General features: G+C 42.4%; 1 protein-coding gene across 1 annotated transcript in view; it reads left to right on the top strand.

The window, feature by feature from the left end:
• The window catches only part of MYH13 (myosin heavy chain 13), a 67,286-nt gene that overhangs the window by 16,195 nt on the left and 30,364 nt on the right, over positions 1-20,727 (top strand). The window contains exons 11-19 of the mRNA XM_007948058.1: positions 5,588-5,706; positions 6,605-6,754; positions 6,872-7,042; positions 8,848-9,157; positions 13,375-13,448; positions 13,540-13,627; positions 16,241-16,358; positions 17,532-17,655; positions 19,207-19,343. Of these exons, the coding sequence (XP_007946249.1) occupies positions 5,588-5,706; positions 6,605-6,754; positions 6,872-7,042; positions 8,848-9,157; positions 13,375-13,448; positions 13,540-13,627; positions 16,241-16,358; positions 17,532-17,655; positions 19,207-19,343 (1,291 nt within the window). The remainder of the gene's footprint in view (positions 1-5,587; positions 5,707-6,604; positions 6,755-6,871; positions 7,043-8,847; positions 9,158-13,374; positions 13,449-13,539; positions 13,628-16,240; positions 16,359-17,531; positions 17,656-19,206; positions 19,344-20,727) is intronic.

The raw sequence follows: 20,727 nt of genomic DNA, 5'->3' as shown, positions 1-20,727 counted from the left end.
TCTTTGCTTTCAGTCAAGATCTATCTGATATCAGCTATGATATTCCTCATTCCACATCTTATTTTGAATCCAGTTTGAATTTTTGGAAGTTCTCTATCAATATACCACCACAACCATTTTTGAATTATCTTCAGTAAGATTTTACTTGCATGTAATATTAATGATATTGTTCGATAATTTCCACATTCTGTGAGATCACCTTTCTTTGGAATGGGTACAAATATGGATCTATTTCAGTCAGCTGGCCAGGTAGCTGTCTTCCAAATCTCTTGCCATAACCGAATGAGTGCCTCCAGTGGGGTATCTGTTTGTTGAATCATCTCAATGGGTATTCCATCAATTCCAGGAGCCTTGTTTTTTGCCACCTCCTTCAGTGTAGCTTTGACTTATTGCTTCAATACCATTGATTCTTGATCATATGCCACCTTCTGAAATAGGTGAACATTGACCAATTTGTTTTGGTACAGTGTCTCTGTGTATTCCTTCCATCTTCTTTTGATGTTTCCTGCATCATTCAATTTATTTCCCATAGAATCTTTCAATGCTGCAACTCAAGGCTTAAATTTTTTCCTCAGTTCTTTCTGCTTGAGAAATGCTGAGCATGTTCTTCCCTTTTGGTTTTCTAACTCCAGGTTTTTTCACAGTTCATTATAATCATTGACTTTGTATTCTTGAGCTGCTTTTTGAAATCTTCTGTTCAGCTCTTTGATCTTGTCATTTCTTCCATTTGCTTTAGCTACTCTCATTCAAGGGCAAGTTTCAGAGTGTCTTCTGATATTCATTTTGATCTTTCTTTCCTTTCCTGTCTTTTTAATGACCTCTTGCTTTCTTTGTGAATGATGTTTTCAATGTCATCCTACAATTCCTTTGGTTTTTAATCATTGGTGCTCAATGCCTCAAACCTATTCTTTAGATCTCTAAATTCAGGAGGGATATAATCAAGGTCATATTTTGGCTCTCATGGACTTCTTTTAATTGTCAGTAGGAGAAAGAAGGGAGTTCTTTCAGGAAGTCTGTTTATCATTTGGAGACAGAATTTTCTCACAGGAAACTTCCAGTTTAGCTCTTTAAAAAAAGAAAGAAAGAAAGAAAAGAAATTGAAGTTATTATTGAGAATATACACAGCAAAACATAAACCAATGCAACTGTTTCTACATGTACAATTCAATGAAGATGATTGCATTCTTTGAGTTGTGAATGCATTCTCACCCACATTTTCTAAGTTGTTGCTTCTCCATTAACATAAACTCATTACCTCCTAAGATTCTTATCTAGTCTTTAGAGTTGCTGTTGTCACTATGATCCTATTAGATAATTCTTAAAAAAGTTCAATGCTCAAGACAGACATTTTTTAATAGTTAAGCTAAACTATTGTTTGGTTTTAAGAAGACTTCAGGAGTTATTTTTGCTTTACTATTTAAAAATTATCTCAGGGCAATACTTCCAAGGCTTCATCCAGACCCCATGGCTTCAAAAAGGGTGTAGTCCATGAGAATTTCAAATTCTTTTCTGCATTTCCCCCCTTTTGATCAGATTCTTCTGAAAAATCTTTGATCAAAATGTGCAGAAATGGTAGCCAGGCACCATCTGGTTCTTCTGGTCTCATGGCAAAGGAAGCAATTGTTCATGGAGGCAGTTAGCCACATATTCCATCTCCTCATCCTATTTCTGAATTTTATTCTTTCTCTGTTGCTCCAGGAGAAAATAAACCAATTATTGTGCCTTGGATAGTCACTTGCAAGCTTTTAAGAGCACAGACACAACACAACTGACTAGGATATAGCACAGAAGCGCTAAACACATTTTTAGACCAATTTACTTGGATGTCTCATGAATCTATGATCTTAAACCTCCAAACCAAAGAAACCAAATCCCATGAGGTTTTTGGTTGCACACAAGCAGCCTCAACTCAGCTATTCTTTTCTTGGTTGTTGTAAATATATCTGTCACATATCCAGTTTAACTCTTAAATCTTCAACCAATTGGATGAGACCCACCCACACTGTGGAGGGTAATATGCTTTACTTAAAGCCAACTGATTTAAATGCTAATCATGTGTAAACACTTCATAGAAACATCTAGATTAGTGTTTGAACAAACAACTGGGCACCATATCCTAGCCAAATTGACACATAAAATTAATGATCACAGCAATTAACAAATTTAAATTCATGGTGCCCCCCTCCTATCCCTTTGTAGTCATTGTTCTGTTCTCTATCTAATGAATTTTGCTTCCTAAAGACTCGGGAAGTATTATCTCAATAATATATAGCAGTTATTGAGTCTACACGTACCACCCAATTAATTACTCTGAGACAACCTCAGTGAGTCCCCATTTCCCACGAATACATCTCCCAGGTTTGGTATTCAAGGACCTCCATGAATACCTGGAACTACTATTCCAAGCCCGCTCCAGCCTTAAAAGAGCCCTTCTCTCTGGCCAGGCTGATTTATGAGGCATCTCTAAATACACACTCAATATCTGTATCTTCTCGCATTGTTCATGGTACACCTCCCCTACCTGGGGTCCCCTCCTCTCACCTAAACAATAGCCTTACATTTCTAGTTCAAGTTGCTTTTCTCTCCCTCCTTGCTCTGTATGTCAGAATTTGTAACATCTCCTGATTTATTAAAAAAGTAGGTACTACTTTCCAGGTACTGTGCTGAATACATGTTCAAAAATGAAAAAGACCCTGACCCTGTCCTTCAGAATCTGGAAGGATTGTAAAGGAGACAGTTTATAAATACAAATAACTACACTCCAAAACGGTTGTGTTATTTTTCTCTTAAAACCAAACTAAATCCATTGCTGTTGAGTCAATTCCAACTCATGGTGATCCCATGTGTTACAGAGCAGAACTGCTTCATAGGGTTTTCTTGGCTGTAATCCTTACAGAAGTAGATTGCCAGGCCTTTTTTCCATGGTACTGCTGGGTGGCTTAAAACCAGCAACCTTTTTAGGTTAGTAGTGAAATGCAAACCATTTGTACCACCTGAGGATCTTGGCTTGCTCTTGTTGTATAGCAAATTATCTCAAACTAAACAGCTTGAAAAAAAACCCAAACTCACTGCCATGGAGTTGATTCCGACTGATTGCAAGCCCCTTTGGGTTTCAAAGATTTATAAATCTTTACATAAGTACATTGCCTCATCTTTTTTCCATGGAGCAGCTGGTGGGTTTGAACCACTGACCTTTTGGTTAGCAGCCAAGTCCCTTACCATGCACATTCAAGTAGAGGGGATTATATGGGGTGTGCATACCATGAGTGGTAATCTTGGAGGCCCTCTTAGAATCCTGCCTGCCACACAGATACATACTAAGTCACAAGAAGAAACTCAGAGTGTCCAGAGAAAGAGGCACTCCTGACCAGGGTAATTAGAGAAGGCTTCTTGGAGGATAGGCACTGACTTGCACTTTGAAGGATGGTTGGGATTCTGAAAGGTGTGGGTGGGAGAGGGCAGTCTAGGAGAGGAAATGCCATGAGCAAGAGGGCAGAGGAAAGAATGTGATGGGGATGGAAGAGCAGAATGGCCCACTTTGTAAATGGAAGAGGATATGTGTAGGGATTTGTGAGAGATGAGAATAAAATGTGATTACTTGGGCTTCAGTTTGAGAAGGCCAGGAGTGCTAGGATAAATGGTTTTAAATGTATTTGGCAGGCAGTGGAAGCTACTGATGCTGTAAGTAGCAGGGAAAGTAACTCTTATGACCTGGAATTAATCTGTCAGCAGTCAGACTCATAGGGATCTTTGAAAATAAAATGAATTAGACCCTGCAACATTAGGGTACGTATCAATACATATCAGGTTGGGTCCCAGGGCTCCTTCTGGTCACTAGCCTGGTAATTTGTACCAGTCTCTTCTTTACCCTTCTCCCTAGCCTTGGCAGCCATGTGCCCAGTGATTAGGAGCAAGAAGAACTGGCAAAGGAGAAAGTGGGGGCTATAATCAGGGTCTAAACTATTCTGATGATGATGCTAATTCTAGTTAGCATATGCTGAGTTCTTCTATATAGCAACTACGCTTCCTAAGAACTCTACAACATGGGCCACTGTTACTATCTCTCATTCTATAGATGATAAAACTGAGGAATCAAGAAGCAAAAACAACCCCCTGTCTTTTGAGCTGTTGTTGCCATATATTTTAGTTTTAAAACTGTTATAAACCCCACAACACAATATTAAAACAAACATCCTATCCATGGGGTGGGGGAGGGGGGAGAAGAAGAAGCAAAACCATAACGTGAACTGAGGCAGTCTGACTCTATAACCCTGGCTCTTTGCCAGAATACTATACCCCAGATCTTGGAAACAAGGGAGATGCCAGATATTTTGAAGGTGAAATAAGCAGAACTTGGTACCTGTTTGAACACAGGTGTGCAAGTTTAAGAGAAAATGATGTTATTAACCAAGCTTTCAAGTTTAAGTGGCTAGGAGAATAAAGGCACCATTCCCTAAATGGGAGAGGTAGAAAGAGTAGAATTTGGTAAAGGAGAAGGCACGCATTTAGCCTCTTACTGAATATTTAACCAATTTAAAAAATAAAAGTTGAACTCAAGTCGATTCTAACTCATTGCAACCTCATGTGTGTTGTTGTTGTTGTTAGGTGCCGCCAAGTTGGATTCGACTCATAGTGACCACTCCTTGGGTTTCCGAGGCAGTATCACTACAGTAGTAGATTGCCCCATCTTCCTTCCAAGGAGTGTCTGGTGGGTTTGAACCACCAGCCTTCTGGTTAGCAGTCAAGTGCCTTAGGCACTATGCTACCAGAGCTCCTAACCTCATGTGTATCAGAGTACAACTGTACTCTATATGGTTTTCAATGGCTGATTTGTTAGAAGTAAACTATCAGGACTTTGTTCCAAGGTGCTTCTGGGTGGATTCAAACCATCAACCTTTTGTTAGTAGTTGAATGTGTAGCCATTTGGACCACACAGGGACTCCATTTAACAAACACTTGCCTGGATTTTCACTAATTTGTCTCCCCAACTTGTCTCGAAGCACGTGAGGGCAGAGTCAAGGTTTTGTACTTCTCTCTCAGCACTAACCAGCCCCCTGCATGCATTAAAAGATGCCTAACATATATTGCCAATTGTCCCAAATGGTGTGTCCTTTACTTTTACACCATTGTCTTGTATTTTATCACTGTTGAGGAGTGCATCTACAAGGCAAATGGAAAGTTCTTAAGAATCTGGGCCCTTGGATGATGGGACTGAAGCATCATTGGACAGGTCTAGGGCAAACATCAAAAGGGGTTATAGAAAACATTTCTGGAAGGAGTCGGGCTTGACTGGACATTTTAATCTGCTGTTTTTGTGTGAGCTCCCTGCATGGTGCAAGTTTTTTACAATTGTCTGCTAACCTAAAAGTTGGTGGATGGAACCCACTCGTTGGTTCCATGGAAGAAAGCCCTGTTGATCTGCCTCCGTATAGACTACAGCAGAGAAAATCGGGTGGAGCACAGTTCAACTCAGTCACACATGGGGTTGCCATGAGTCAGAATCAACTCAACAGTAATGGGTTTGGTTTTGGGGTATTTTGTTTGTTTGTTTGTTTTTTGTATGATGTCCTTTCTCCTCTTCCCTCAGTGGCTGACAAAGCTGGATATCTGATGGGCCTGAATTCTGCAGAAATGTTGAAAGGCCTGTGCTGTCCAAGAGTGAAGGTTGGGAATGAATATGTCACTAAAGGACAAAATGTCCAGCAGGTAACAAAGATGCTCTGAATCCAGGTGACTGGGATATTTTTCTATTTCAACTATCACTTTAAAGTCCTTGGGGTTGCAGGTGTCAGACATATATATTAAAGTGGTTTCAGCATGGAGCGGGTATTCATTCTTAGGCTTCAAAGATAAATCAAGGAACACAAGGAGAGCTATTGGGCCCCATGAGAGCCTGGAACCAAAAAAAAAAAAAAAAAAACCTCACTGCCATTGAGTCTTTCCCAACTCACAGCAACCCCTCTGAGGTGGTATCTTTACGGAAGTAGATTTCCCAGTCTTCCTTCCAAAGAATGGCTGGTGGGTGTGAACTACCAGCCTTCTGGCTGGCAGTCAATTGCCTTAGACACTATGCCACAAGAGCTCCCTGGAACCATAAGCTGAAAAACCCTCTGGAGCCAGGCAGTCACTCTCCAGGTCCTTCTCTGGAGCTATGTGGCTGCGATCTCTCCTCTCCTGTGTCCCCACCAGGCTGATAAGCTTTCTCCACCTCTCCTGCCTACGATCACCCCATTGCTCCCAAGTTTATATCTCCATTATTTCAGTCTCACCCTGAGACTGAAACCAGTGTCTTTGATCCCAATTCCAAATTCTCAGCAGAGACGCTCTGATTAACCCAACTTAGATCGAGTGTCCACCCTTGGTCAAATTAATGTGTTCAGGATCAAGGGTGATGCATTATAGCATGGCTGTTAGAAAACTCTCTTTGTAAGTGGGATGGTTCTCAAAGAAGGGGAATGTCATGAGTTGTGCATACATATCAAGAAATATGAAGTTGTCAATATCTGACTGGTTTTGACTTATAAGACATCAATTTCATAAGCTGCAACTTAATACAAGCATAAAAATACTAATTAGAGGGTTGAGTGGGTGATCTTTCTTCAAGGTGACCAATTCAGTGGGTGCTCTGGCCAAGGCCATCTATGAGAAGATGTTTCTGTGGATGGTCACCCGCATCAACCAGCAGCTGGACACCAAGCAGCCCCGACAGTACTTCATTGGGGTCTTGGACATTGCTGGCTTTGAGATCTTTGATGTGAGTTGTTTGGGTAGACAACTGGCCTAACAAGGCCCTTCTGCTTTGCATCTGTTTTACTGCACTCCCACTGGATTTTCCAAATTCACTCTAATTTTTTGGTATTTGAAATACCAGTTCAACAGTCTGGAGCAGCTGTGCATTAACTTCACCAATGAGAAACTGCAACAATTTTTCAACCACCACATGTTCGTGCTGGAGCAGGAGGAGTACAAGAAGGAAGGCATCGAGTGGGAGTTCATTGACTTCGGGATGGACCTGGCTGCCTGCATTGAGCTCATTGAGAAGGTAGAGAAATGCTGCCTCCCAGGGAGAACTCCTCCTTGGTTGGGACCATCATCTGGTTGCTCTAACTTTTCTCTGTTGATAAGTTGGTGTCCGTAGTCCCACTTCTCCATTGTGAGCCTTCAGATAGCTGAAACTCCTTTTGCAGACCAGGTAAACATTTGGAAAGCACTCAGAATTTGTTCAGACACCTAAAGAGGTGCGTGGGTGATTAAGTTCTGAGGACTCAGCTATTTCCAAGAACATGAGTAGAGGCTCAACAGGGACTATGGCTTTTCCTACCTATCTGATTTGCCCAAAGACCCAAGGAGGAGGGTGCATAGAACAGTGTGGTTCTTGGAGGGAGGTTACTATGAAAACAATGGATGAGACTAAACTTTTAAAATGAGACTTCCATACATTTTGAGAGCTAGTAATGTTGTAATGACTATATCTTCCTAAGTAGCTATTGAAAAATTCAGACATTTATTATTAATTGATTATTTTATTAATGTTTTAAACATTGATCATATTGCTTTATGACTTCACATGTAACCTCATATTTCTAAACATCAATTGCTAAAAGTGAGCTACATTTGCATACACATAGTTTCATCCTGTGATCTTTCGTTCAACAAGTATTAATTGAACACATATTATAGATTTAGCACTATTCTGGGTGGTTGGGATACATATTACACCAAACAGACCAAAAGCCTTGCTGTTATGGACAGTGGGTGTGGACTGCACCCCCTGAAACTGTCAGGGAGTAAAACCAAATGACCCCAGGGTCCACAGCAGAGGTGGTGGCAGTGACTGTGATGGTGGGTAGGTAGATGCTGCAGGTGGAGGGGCCACCAAGGCATTGGTGTCACTAGGGTTGGTATCATCCATCACCCAGTGCAATAACTCATTGCCACCACAACCCCTACTACCTCACAACACAGACATATCCATCACCTGCCAGCCAAAGTGCATCACCCACCACTGGGCAGAGAAGAGGGTCTTTACCTTGGCCAATGGGAGAGGGCAGGAGCTGGAGAGAGCTGCAAGAGCACAACCAGGAGTGGCAGGGCAGCATGGCCTGACACTCGGCCCTGCATAGGGGTAAGGTAGGGTCAAGTCACTCTACCACAAAATAGGGATTCACAGGCTGGTTCTACACACACGGGGTTGTGTGACAGAATGAGTTACCACAGTGGATGACATCAACCCTAGTGTTCAGTATTCTGAACATAAGAGTGATAGCATCAAAGACATTGCCTTCTTTGCTTCTTCCTCTTGTTAGCTGCCATCATCCCCCAATCCATAGTGACCCAACGCCCACGGGATGAAATGTTGCCTGGTCTTTGCCATGCCAAGGATCAGTTGTGGATCAGACCAGTATGATCCACAGGGTTTTCATTGATTTCTGGAAGATTTCCAGACCTTTCTTCCTAGTCTGTCTTAGTCTGGAAGCTCCACTGAAACCTGTTCCACATCACAGCAACAACTAAGCCTTCACTGACAGGTGGATGGTGGTTGCGTTTGAGGTGCATTGGCAGCATTCAAACCTTGTCTCCTGCATGGAAGGCGAGAATTCTACAACTGTCCTTGAACATTGGTGGTGGTGTTGCTGTTGTGTGCCATCGAGTTGGACCCAACTCATAATGACCCCTCCTTGGGTTTCCAAGGAGATATCACTACAGAAGTAGATTGCCCAACCTTTGAGGAGTGGCTGATGGGTTTGAACCATCAGCCTTCTGGTTAGCAGTCAAGTGTCTTAGGCACTATGCTACCAGAGCTCCCTATTAAATGCTGAGGCATAGTCTCTGTTATCCTCCTTCTAGCCCATGGGCATCTTCTCTATCCTGGAGGAGGAGTGCATGTTCCCCAAGGCAACAGACACTTCCTTCAAGAATAAGCTGTATGACCAGCACCTGGGCAAGTCCAACAATTTCCAGAAGCCCAAGCCCACCAAAGGCAAGGCCGAGGCCCACTTCTCGCTGGTGCACTATGCCGGCACAGTGGACTACAACATTGCTGGCTGGCTTGACAAGAACAAAGACCCTCTGAACGAGACTGTGGTTGGGTTATACCAGAAGTCTTCACTGAAGTTGCTGTCCTTCCTTTTTTCCAACTATGCTGGTACAGAAGCAGGTAAAGTCATATCATCTTTTATCTATCTATCTATCATCTATCTATCTATGTATTTATTTATTACTGTGGAAAGTTCTGTGTAATAGCTCATAATTCATCTGCTCATAACAATCAGGAGTCAAACATAAACTTCAGGTTGAGCTTGATTTATCTGCCTGTCTCTGATCTCTATTTTTCTTTCTCCCACTCTTATTATTTCTCTTCCTTGAGAGATCAACTTCTGGAAAGGTTCTAACTCTGAACAAGATTGCTAGTACTATATTTTTAAAAAAAAAATTATTGTCATTTGGGTGAAAATTTACAGAGCAAATTCATTTTCCATACAGCAGTTCATACACATTTTGTTTCATGACATTGACTGCAATTCCCCACAATGTAACAGCTCTCTTCTCACTTCCTCCTTGTAGTTACCTCTTCCCTGTGTCCTTCTTTCCAATGCATGCCTGCCCCCCTGAGCTACCTCCCTGTACAAATGCTGCCCTTATGTGCTCCCATGATTAACTGTTCTAAGTAGTATACCTAGGAGCCCTGGTTGCGTAGTGCCTAAGGCACTTGACTGCTAACCGGAAGGCTGGTGGTTTAAACCACCAGCCACTCCTCGGAAGGAAGGTTGGGCAATCTAATTCCATAATGATACTGCCTTGGAAACCCAAGGAGGGGTCGCTATGAGTCGGGTCCGACTTGACAGCACATAACAACAACAACAACAGTAGTATATCTACCTGGTAAATATTCACCCTATATGCTTGTCTATTGTTTGGCTGGAAGCTATGGGAGTGAGTTCAATTCCAAGCGAAGGCTAACTAGGGACCATAGTCTCAGGGGTCTCACTAGGGCCTATCAGGCCAGTAAACCTGGTCTTTGCTTATGATTTTGAGTTTTGTTACACAGTGTTCTCCTACTCTATCCAGGATCTCCTGCAGTATCACATGTTTTAAAATAGTTTTCCTTTGGAGATACAATTGACATACCATAAAATTTACCTTTTCTAAGTATATAATTCAGTGATTTTTGGTGTATTCACTGGTTATGCAAGCATCATCATTATCTAATTGTGGTATATTTTCATGACCTCATAAAGAAACCCAAGCCCATTGATGGTGACTCCTCATTCCCACTGTCTCCAGCCCCTGGCAACCATAAATCTCTTTTCCATGTCTTTGGATTTGCCAGTTTGGACATTTCATATAAATTGAATCACACTATATGTGGCCTTTTGTATTTCACTTATTTCACTCAGTGTAATGGTCTCAAAGTTTATCCATGATGTGGGATATATCAATACATCATTCATTTTCATGGCTGTATAATATTCTATTGTATTGCTATATGACATTTGTTTATCCATTTATCAGTTGATGGGTATTTTGATTGCTTCTGCTTTTTGACTATTGTGAATAATGCTGCTATGAACTTTTGTGTACAAGTTTTTATGTAGACATATGTTTTCATTTCTATTGTGTATAGACCTAGGGATAGAATTATTGGGTCATATAGTAACTTAAGCTTAACCTTTTCAGGAACTGACAGACTAATTTTCCAAAGTGGTGGCACCAGCCACTACCGGTTTTCAAGGTTCTCAGTGTATATGTGTGTGTATGTGTGTGTGTGAATTGTCGAAATAAAGTTTTAAAAATTGTTACTGTTGTTAGTTGTCATTAAGTGAAATCCAACTTGTGTGCACAAAATAGTACTGTTCCATAGAGTTTTCAAGGCCTTTCAAAACCAGATCTCCAGGCCTGTCTTGTCTGTCAAGGCACCTCTGGGTGAATTTGAACCACCAACTTTTTGGCAAATAATTGAACACTTAACCATTTGTGCTACCCATGGACTCCATTAAAAATTATGGACCATTTTAAAATATGGACCATTTTAAATGCAAACAGTTAATAAATCAATGCTTTTAACTTGAAACTTACGTGATATAATATAAGCTGTTGTTAAATGAAGTCTTTGTGTGTTGCAAGTGGTTAACATGCTTGGCTGCTAACAAAGGATGGAGATTTGAGTCTACCCAGAAGCACCTTAGGAGCTCTGGTGGCATAGTGCCTAAGGCACTTGACTGCTACCTAGAAGGCTGGGGGTTCAAACCCACCAGCCACTCCTCAGAAGGAAAATTGGGCAATCTACTTCCATAGTGATACTGCCTCAGAAACCCAAGGAGTGGTTGCTGTAAGTCGGAACCAATTCAATGACAGTGAGTTTGCTTTGGTGGGTTTAGAAGCACCTTGGAAGAAACACCTGGAATCTACTTCTAAAAAATCAGCCATTGAAAATCTCATGGACATTATGCTGAGTGAAATAAATCAACCACAAAAGGACAATTATTGTATGATCTCACTCATATAAAAAGAGAAGAAAAGGCAAACGTATAGAGACCAAAGTTTATTAATGGTTACCAGGGGCAGAAGGGAGGGGGAAAATGGGGATTAACAGTGATGGAGAAATATCATTGATTAAGGATAGGATTGCACAGCCAATTATTGTTATTGCTGTCAATAAGTTGTATACCTAAAAAAGTTGAACTGGCAAAAGTTGTGGGATAGATATATTTCCAACAGTGACCAAAAGAAAAAAGAAGAGTACCCACTGAGGCTGCTTATGAACATATGTACAACCAAAAACCTTATGGGCTTTGGTTCCTTGGTTTGAAGGTTTAGGTCATGGTTTCATGGGACATCCCAGTTAATTGTCCTAATAACATGTTTAGTTCTTCTGCTCTATCCCTAGTTCATTGTATAGTGTCTGGGGTCTTAAAAGCTTGCAACCAGCCACTTAAGGCACAAAAATTTGCTCTATTCACCTGGAACAACAAAGAAGGAATGAGAATCAGGAGGAGGAGGAGGAGATGAAATATGTATCTAATTGTCTCCATGAACAACTGCCTCTACATTGCTACGAGACCAGAAGAATTGGATGGTGCTGGGCTGCTATTACTGAACATTTTAATCAAAGATTCTATAGTAGGATCCTGATCAAAAGAGGGAAAATGCAGAAGAGAATTTAAAATTCTCACGGATGCCAGACTTTTGTAATAACAAATAAACCCTGAGCAATAACAGAAAGACAAAAAAATGTAACCAATGTCACTGAATAATACATGCCAACAATATTGAATGGGAACCTATTTACCATGTAAACTTTCACCGAAATATAATATTATTTTAAAAAAAAAAAACCCTATGAAACACAATTCTATTCTGACACACATGGGGTTGTCATGAGTCAGAGCTGACTTGGTGGCAACTAGCCTGATCACTTAATAGATAATTAAAGGATTATTTATAAAAATTAATTTCTAATGAACTCTGGGTCATGGAATACAATGAATGGACACAAGTTTAAACTTGAATAATGGACATCATCTTCTTTGAATGAAGTCAAGGTATCTCTGTAAGTGTATTACATAATCTCACTTAAGGATAACACCAACACTCTAAATATAAGATCAATAAGGATGTGGAACTGGGGAAGTGGCTTTCCTGCTTTGCTCTCTCCCTTCCCCCTACATATACATCCCTGCTTGACTTTGAGGACCTTGAAGAGTGAGAGGAGTTTGAGGAAAGTGAGAAAAGGCATTCCTCCAAGACTGAATCCTGATTAAGTTTTGGAGGCTAAGGCTGAAATTAAGCCATTCAGAAAAAAGTTGACTGTCACTAGCTCCAAATAAAAATGGCAAGTTGAATTGTTTCTTCTGGAAAAGGGGAGGAAAAAGAAAAAAAAAGACTTACAGAATGAATATTCCTGAGAAAATACAATTTTATTATTTCCAGGTATTTCATCCTTAAAAGATAAACAGAGATTCAAGAATAAAACGGGCTAAACTCATGAAACTACAGTCTTCAATACGAACATTACAAGCTTGCCAATTGTTCAGTTTGATTTCATGTCTAATTTCTAAAGGAAAGGACTCTGCTTTCACAGAATATAAGTTATAACCAATTGCTGGCAAATCAACCTTGACTCATGGCTACCCCATGTTTGTCAAAGTAGAACTGTGCTTCATAGGATTTTCAGTGGCTGATTTTTTGGATATAGATAGCCAGGCCTTTCTTCTGAGGTACTTCTGGGCAGATGCCAACTGCCAACCTTTCAAGTTGCAGCCAAGCATGTTAACTCACGGTTTGCATCACCCAGGAATTCCATCTAAGTTATACTCTCAGTTCAATTATGTCCCGTGGGCAGCTTCTGACATGCCTCTATGTGTCTGTCTCCAGGTGACTCCGGAGGAAGCAAGAAAGGCGGAAAGAAGAAGGGCTCCTCCTTCCAGACTGTGTCCGCAGTGTTCAGGGTTTGTGTTTCAGCAGATTCCACATTCAACTGGTTTCCTGCCCAGTGAAATGACATTTGCTGAGTTAAATGTGCTTATTTTGGTTTCCCAGGAAAATTTAAACAAATTGATGACCAATTTGAGGAGCACACACCCTCACTTTGTACGGTGTTTGATTCCCAATGAGACCAAGACTCCTGGTGAGTAAAGCTATCAGAACAGGAATTCCAGAAATGTATGCAAAATGTTGTGAGCCCCTGTGTGTGTGCATGTATGTGCATGTGTGTGCATGTGTTTCCCTGAGGAAAGGGGTATAGCCCTTATCATTTATCAAAGAAAGTACTCTATGAAATAGAGTTGCCAGATTTAACAAATAAGTTTGAATTTCAGTTAAACAGCAAAACATGTCTTAGTATAAGTATACTAAAAAAAACAAACTCACTGCCATCGAGTTGGATCTGATTCATAGTGACCCCTCCTTGGGTTTCTGAGGCAGTATCACTACAGAAGAAGATTGCTCAATCTTCCTTCTGAGGAGTGGCTGGTGGGTTTGAATCACCAGCCTTCTGGTTAGCAGTCAAGTGCTTTAGGCACTATGCTACCAGAGTTCCTAGTAAGTATAAGTATAGCCCATGCAATATATACTTATACTAAATATAAGTATATACTTATATAATATATATATAATATATAATAATATGTAATACGCTTATACTAAAATGTTATTCATGTTTATCTGAAATTCAGATAGATGTAACTAGGAATCCTGTATTTTATCTGCATACCCTATCTAAAATCATATCTCAGTTACTGTACGTATGTATATAGGTAGATTGGGTTCATAGCTTTCATAAGATTCTTAAGAGAGTTGAAAGCCCCCTTCCTCCAAAGTTATAAACAACTGCCCTTGGAAAATAATCATCTTAGGTACCCCATAATAAAATAGCAATAATGATAACTGTTTGGGGAACCCATACTGTATAATGGACACTGTTATATTATCTCTAAGGAGCTTTGGTGATACAGTAGGTTAAATGCTTGGCGGCTAATCAAAACATCAGAAGTTTGTACCATCAGCTGCTCCTAGAAACAAAGATGTGGCAGTCTGCTTCCATACAGATTTATACATATAGATATTACGGTCACTATGAATTGGAACTCACTTAGTGGCAATGAGTGTTATATTCTCTCTAATCCTTGCAACAATTGTCTACAAGAGAGAGATAGTTGTCTCCATTTTATACAAGAGAACCACCACTCATGTGTCTGTTTGCTGTATTGTGAAGGCTTGCGTGTTGCTATGATGCTAGAAGCTATAGCACTGGTATTTAAAATACCCACAGACTCACCAGTCTTGCACTATCCTCACAATCACTGGTTTGCTTGAGTCCATGGTTGTGGCCACTGTATATTTTGAGTGCCTTCCAACTTCAGGGGTTCATCTTCCAGCGCTATGTTGGATAGTACTCTGCTGTGATCCGTAGAGGTGTCATTAGCTAATTTTCATAAGCAGATTGCTAGGTCTTTCTTCTCAGTGTCTTAGTCTGACAGCTCCACTGAAGTCTGCCCATCATGGGTGACCCTGCTGGTATTTGAAATACTGGTGGCATAGTTTCCAGCAACACAGCAACATGCAAGCCATCACAATGTGACAAACTGACCGACGGATGGTGGTTCCAGCAACTTAGGGTATCCATGATAAGAAGCCATATTATCTCTATTCTAACCCCTCAGTCAGTCCCAAGACCTAAGCATTTCCTCAGCACCATCTTGATTTGTGCCTGACTGCCGAACCCAGGCTGAGTACCGAGAATGACATGTCACCTTCCCCAGGGGTATTATCCGTCTGGCTCTTCTTCCACCCCAGCCTTAGTGCTCCCCCCACTTCCCAGAGCAGGTGCTAAACCATTAGCAGATGACTGCCCTGGGGTCATCTGTCTCCACGTCCTACCACAGACCTCCTTCTTCTTTCCTTTGATTTTCTTCTCCCCCTAAAGGCACAGACTGCAGATTGTACTTCCTTCCTGGAGGAGAGGTCAAGGGAGCTGGCCAGAGGCCAAGGGGCCAACTCAAGGGGCACTCCACACTTCTGCCCTTCCTTGGGGACTAGCTACAGAATTATGAGCCACGAGTAGGATAAAGATCAATATTTTGTCTTTTATTTCTATAGTTATGGGGTACTAGAGTCTCCCCAAGAAATTGGGATTATCTCTATGTGGGACCTTGTCTTCATTGCCTAATGTGGCCATAACAAAAAAAAAAAAAAAAAAAATACTCCAAATGGATGGCTTTAAGAAACAGAAATTTATTTTCTCACAGTTCTGGAGGCTAAAAGCCCAAACCAGGATCTCAGCCATGTTGACGAATGTCTTCTGCAAGCCAATCTCATAGTTTCTAGGGTCTTCTGGTGATCCTTGGTTTCTTTCTAGTAGATGATCCTCACATGGTGTCTGTCTTCCTCCTGGGATAGTCTATGTGTCTCCTTTAGTCTTTTTATAACTCATCAAGGACTAGGTTTGGAAATGTCATACTCTGGTATGATCTCACTAACATAGCAAAAGAAACATCCTCTTTCTAAACAGGATCACATCCACAGATACCGGGGTTAGGATCCTGACACATATCTTTGGGACACACAATGTAATCCATAGTAGACTTCTTGTCAGGCTCAATCCACATAACTCCACTCCTTCTGACAGCTTGCACCTACTCTTTCCACTAAGTCTGTGTGTGTTGTAATGTCTTATGTGCCTCAGACCATCAAAGACAAACAATGAGGAAGCCACCAATACTCTGACACCCTCTCTTCCCAGGTGTGATGGACCACTACCTGGTGATGCACCAGCTACGCTGCAATGGGGTCCTCGAGGGCATCCGGATCTGCAGGAAAGGATTCCCCAGTCGCATCCTCTATGCTGACTTCAAACAACGGTTCGTCTGTTGGACTGTATCTCTCTTTCCTTCTGACGATGCCTTTTGCACCCCCCAAAGGCACTCCTTGTTTAGGGAGTATGGTGAGCCCATGAGCCCCCCAGGATTTTCACGGGCTTCATCTTTTGCTGGGGGGATAGTCCTCTACCCAAAGTGAGCGTGAAGCTAGCATCCCCAGCTTCTATTCACTAGGTGTCTATAATCCGTTGTGAAAACAACAAAAATGTCTCCTGACACAGCCGGATTTCCTGGAGCAGGTAAAATTGCCCTAACTTGAGAACCACTGCCCTAGACTCGCTCCTTCCACCTGCCATCTGAGCCCTGAAGCCCATCTTTGTCAGGGGTAAAGAGGCCCCTCCAGAGGTAGGAGGACCAGAGGTCTGCAGGTGACAGTTGGTCTCAAGGTTCTTTTGAGTCAGAAAAGAACCATTTCCTCTGAAAACAAAATTCTAGCTGTGTACTCAGTTGAGCTTACTTCTTTTATTAGTCTCCCCCTCCTGCCATAGCCCCTTTGCCTGGAATCAACTCCTAGATGTCCCCTCCCCAGACCAGCTGTTCCAAATTCCATTTCCTCCCAAGGCAAGATCAGGAGAAGGTTCTAGTAAGGCATGGGGATTTTCTGGGGGTTGAATCTGTTCAGGAAATTTTATCCCTCAAGTGGGACCATGGCTCTAACTCTCACTGCCAAATGGATCAGGGAGATCTAAGTCATAGTTAGGCCTTATCAGCCTCCCAGGGGACAGCTCAAGTGAGACTGAAGTGTGTTCTTGGTTTCCTGTGTCCCAGGCCATTTGCTGACAGATGCTTGTCACTCAAGTTGCATTGACTCTCTGGAGTCAAGACAGACTCTCTGTCCCCCTCTGCCCCCAGTCCCCTTTCATGTACATTCAGCACTACCTCCCCCAGTGTCAGCCTTATGCATGAGAAAGGTGGTCTTCCTGACCCAAAGTCACGACAGAATGGCTGTAAGGGATACTCACAGGGTTGAGAAGATTTTGGGCCTGAGCAGGGAGGGGCAGGGGCACAGCCCTGAGGAGGTGGGGCAGGGGGAAGGCCCTCAGGGAGTGTTCTCCTGGTTCTGCCTATGGCTAGGTAGCCAGAGTCTCCTCTCTCCACCCACTCACACTTCACTGCCTGCAGCCCAGGAGCTGACCTGTGACACACTCTCCTCAGTTACCGGATCCTCAATGCCAGTGCCATCCCAGAGGGACAGTTTATTGATAGCAAGAATGCTTCTGAAAAACTTCTGAACTCCATTGATGTGGACCGGGAACAGTACAGGTTTGGCCACACCAAGGTGAGAACAGCTCTGCTGAAATTCCAGGGACTCCTCCATGTAATTCTAGAACCCACAGTCCTAACCTGTTTGCTAAGTAGTTCAAGGGCACCCAAAAGCAAAAAAGGCTCTTTCCCCTTCAGGTCAATCTGGCTATCACTTGCCTTCTCACTCAGATCTCTGCATTCCAGATAAAGAGATCTCCATCTCCGAGTTGATTTTTCAGAGTCTGGAGGCTTATATCAGGAGTCCCTGGGTGGTGTAAACTGTTAACATGCTCAGCTGCTGAACCACAAGTTTGGAGGTTCGAGTCTCCCCAAAGGTGCCTTGGAAGAAGGGCCTGGAGATCTACTTCTGAAAAGTCAGCTGCTGAAAACTCTATGGAGCACAGTTGTACTCTCACACACATGGGGTCACCATGAGTCTGAATTAACTTGATGGTAACTGGTTTAGAGGCTTAGACTAGAAACCTGATCCTCACTGAGCAATAGCAGAAAGCAACAGGGAACTGGAGTGTCCTGGAGAAAAGGGACCCCTAGAGGGGAGGAAAGAACTAAAGAGAAAGGAGAACAGAGAAATAACTGCAAGGAGAGTGAGGACCTAGAGAAATAATTGTAAGCAACAAAATGGCCACCACTGACTGATCCCATGAGCACAAGCCCTGTACAACTCTCCATATATATTCTCTAATGCTGGGGTGGGGGGATGGTGATGATGAGGGCACTCACCTTGTCATGGTATTGTGAGGGTGAGGGAGACCGAGGCTCAGAGAGGGCAAGAATTTGCTCAAAATCACATGGATAAAACCAGTTGCTATCAAGTCAACTCCAACTCATGGCAATCCCATGTACGTCACAATAGAATTTTGCTCTATAGGGTTTTCAGTGGCTGTTTTTTTTTTGGAAATAGATCACCAATACTTTCTACAGAGGTGCTTTGGGAGGGCTCAACTCTCCAGCCTTCCAGTTAGAAGCCAAGTGTGTTAACCATTTGCACCAACCAGAGCTTCCATCACAAGGATAGCGAATGGCAAATGCCAGTTTTAAACTCATCTAACTCCAAAGCTCTACCCCCTAGAAAAGGGCAGGGAGGGCTTAAGGAACATCCATCCCACCAAGCAGGAGCCTGCTGACCCTCACGGAGTTCCCTGTTTCTTGAACCGTCTTGCGGGGAGGAAGCTCTGCTGTTGCAGTTTGGATGGGTGAAGTGGACCTGAGAGTGAAACTGAGCTTTCTCAGATAAGTAGAAAGTCTCAGGCACCTCTCTGAATCTGGCCAGTATCCAGCTCTGCAATCACTTTCTGGACTTGCCTTTGCTTCTTTGCATGCAAGCTTTGTCAGAATCAAGCCTTCTTGGTTGGTGGGTCCTGAACCACACTTTGGAACAGGACCCCTCATGACCAAGGGGGAGCAATTATGGAGACCAGACTCACCAAAAAGAGATTCTGAGTGCTGGACTGCTGGCTCCCCAACCTAGGGCCCTGACGCTTGAGGGTCAGGGTGAGTATAACCCCAGGTTGAACACCTACTGAGGACTAAGTGGGGCCTCTTCTCTCCTTTAAATGTTGTTCAGGTGTTTTTCAAAGCTGGACTTTTGGGCCTTTTGGAGGAGATGAGAGATGAGAAGCTGGTCACCCTGATGACACGCACCCAGGCCATGTGCAGGGGGTACCTGATGAGAGTAGAGTTCAAGAAGATGATGGAGAGGAGGTGATGCAGCCCTCACCTCCACTGGCCCTGCTTAGTTGCTGATTATTTCTTCCCTCTTCAAACCCTGGGATATTAACTTACCTGATCATTCTTTCACTCATTCATTTGGCAAATACTCACTGAGCGTCAGTTATGTTCTGAGTCTGTGTGGGGCACTAGGGAAGAAGAAATGAATCGTGCCCTCAAAGGGCTCATAGATAAGTGGAGAAGCAGATGTGTGCTTGGCTAATTTTAATGTCCTTTGTGTGGCACAAAGAGTTAAGCATTCAACTACTAACTTAATGGTTGGCAATTCAAACCCATGAAACACTGCCACAGAAGTAAGGCCTGGCAATCTTCTGTAAAGAAAACCCTATGGAACCATTCTACTTCATAACACATGGTGTTGCCATGAGTCAGAGTTGTTGTTGTTGTTGTTATGTGCCGTCAAGTCATACCTGACTCATAGCGACCCCTCCTTGGGTTTCCGAGGCAGTATCACTACGGAAGTAGGATATGAGTCAGAGTAGACTCCTTCAAATTTGAAGGAGAGAGGAATTTGGATGAAAGTGTTATTCTATCTGATACCCTGTATAGCTCTAACATTGTCATTGCTATAAAGGACCATAGTACCATCAGGTACTAGTCAAGAATCACTCTCAAGCATCTAGCCTGGTGGACTGAATGGAAGCCAATACTGAAATGAAAAAATCACAAAGAAGGGGAAGGTTTAAGGAAAAGAGAAGCAAGTTTCCAGGTACATGTGAGCTATGTCAATATGGAGCCACGGAGGACAGCTGGTAGGAGATAAAGTCGGTGTTGCTGGGATGTAGGCAGCAGTTGAACCATGAGAATCAATCGGTTCTATGAGGGAGAGAGTCTGGGAGAAGACTAGAGGGCCAACGATGGTGCCTGGGTTTATGCCATCACTTAAGAAGGAAGAGGGAGCCCATATACCATGAGAAAAGCTTTTATCAAAGGCAGAAAACCAAAAGAAAACAAACAAACAAAAAAACAGTGCCTTGGAATCACTTCCAACTCATAGAGACCCTATAGGACAGAATAGAATTGCCCCACAGGGCTTTTAAGGTTTTAAATCTTTTTTTTTTTTTTTTTTAATTGTGCTTCAGGTGCAAATTTACAAAGCAGATTTGTTTTAGATTCAACAGTTCATGCACATTGATTTCACAGCCCTGATTACAATCCCCAACCATAAAAAACTCTCCTCCCCACTCCTCCCTGTGACTACCACTTCCCTGTGCCCGACTTATCTATGCATTCCTGTCTGTCCAGCTTTCCTCTATGTGAATGCTGCCCCTCTGATGTTTCATGGTTGACTGATTTAAGGGTGCATCTCCCTAGGGTGGGTGTATTTCCCTGGGGTAGGTGTTCTGCATGTAGGTCT

This window comes from Orycteropus afer, unplaced genomic scaffold (genome assembly GCF_000298275.1).
Source record: "Orycteropus afer afer isolate SDZICR_OR568_19922 unplaced genomic scaffold, OryAfe1.0 scaffold00199, whole genome shotgun sequence".
Lineage (NCBI taxonomy): Eukaryota > Metazoa > Chordata > Mammalia > Tubulidentata > Orycteropodidae > Orycteropus > Orycteropus afer.
This window is presented reverse-complemented; position numbering and strand designations above follow the sequence as displayed.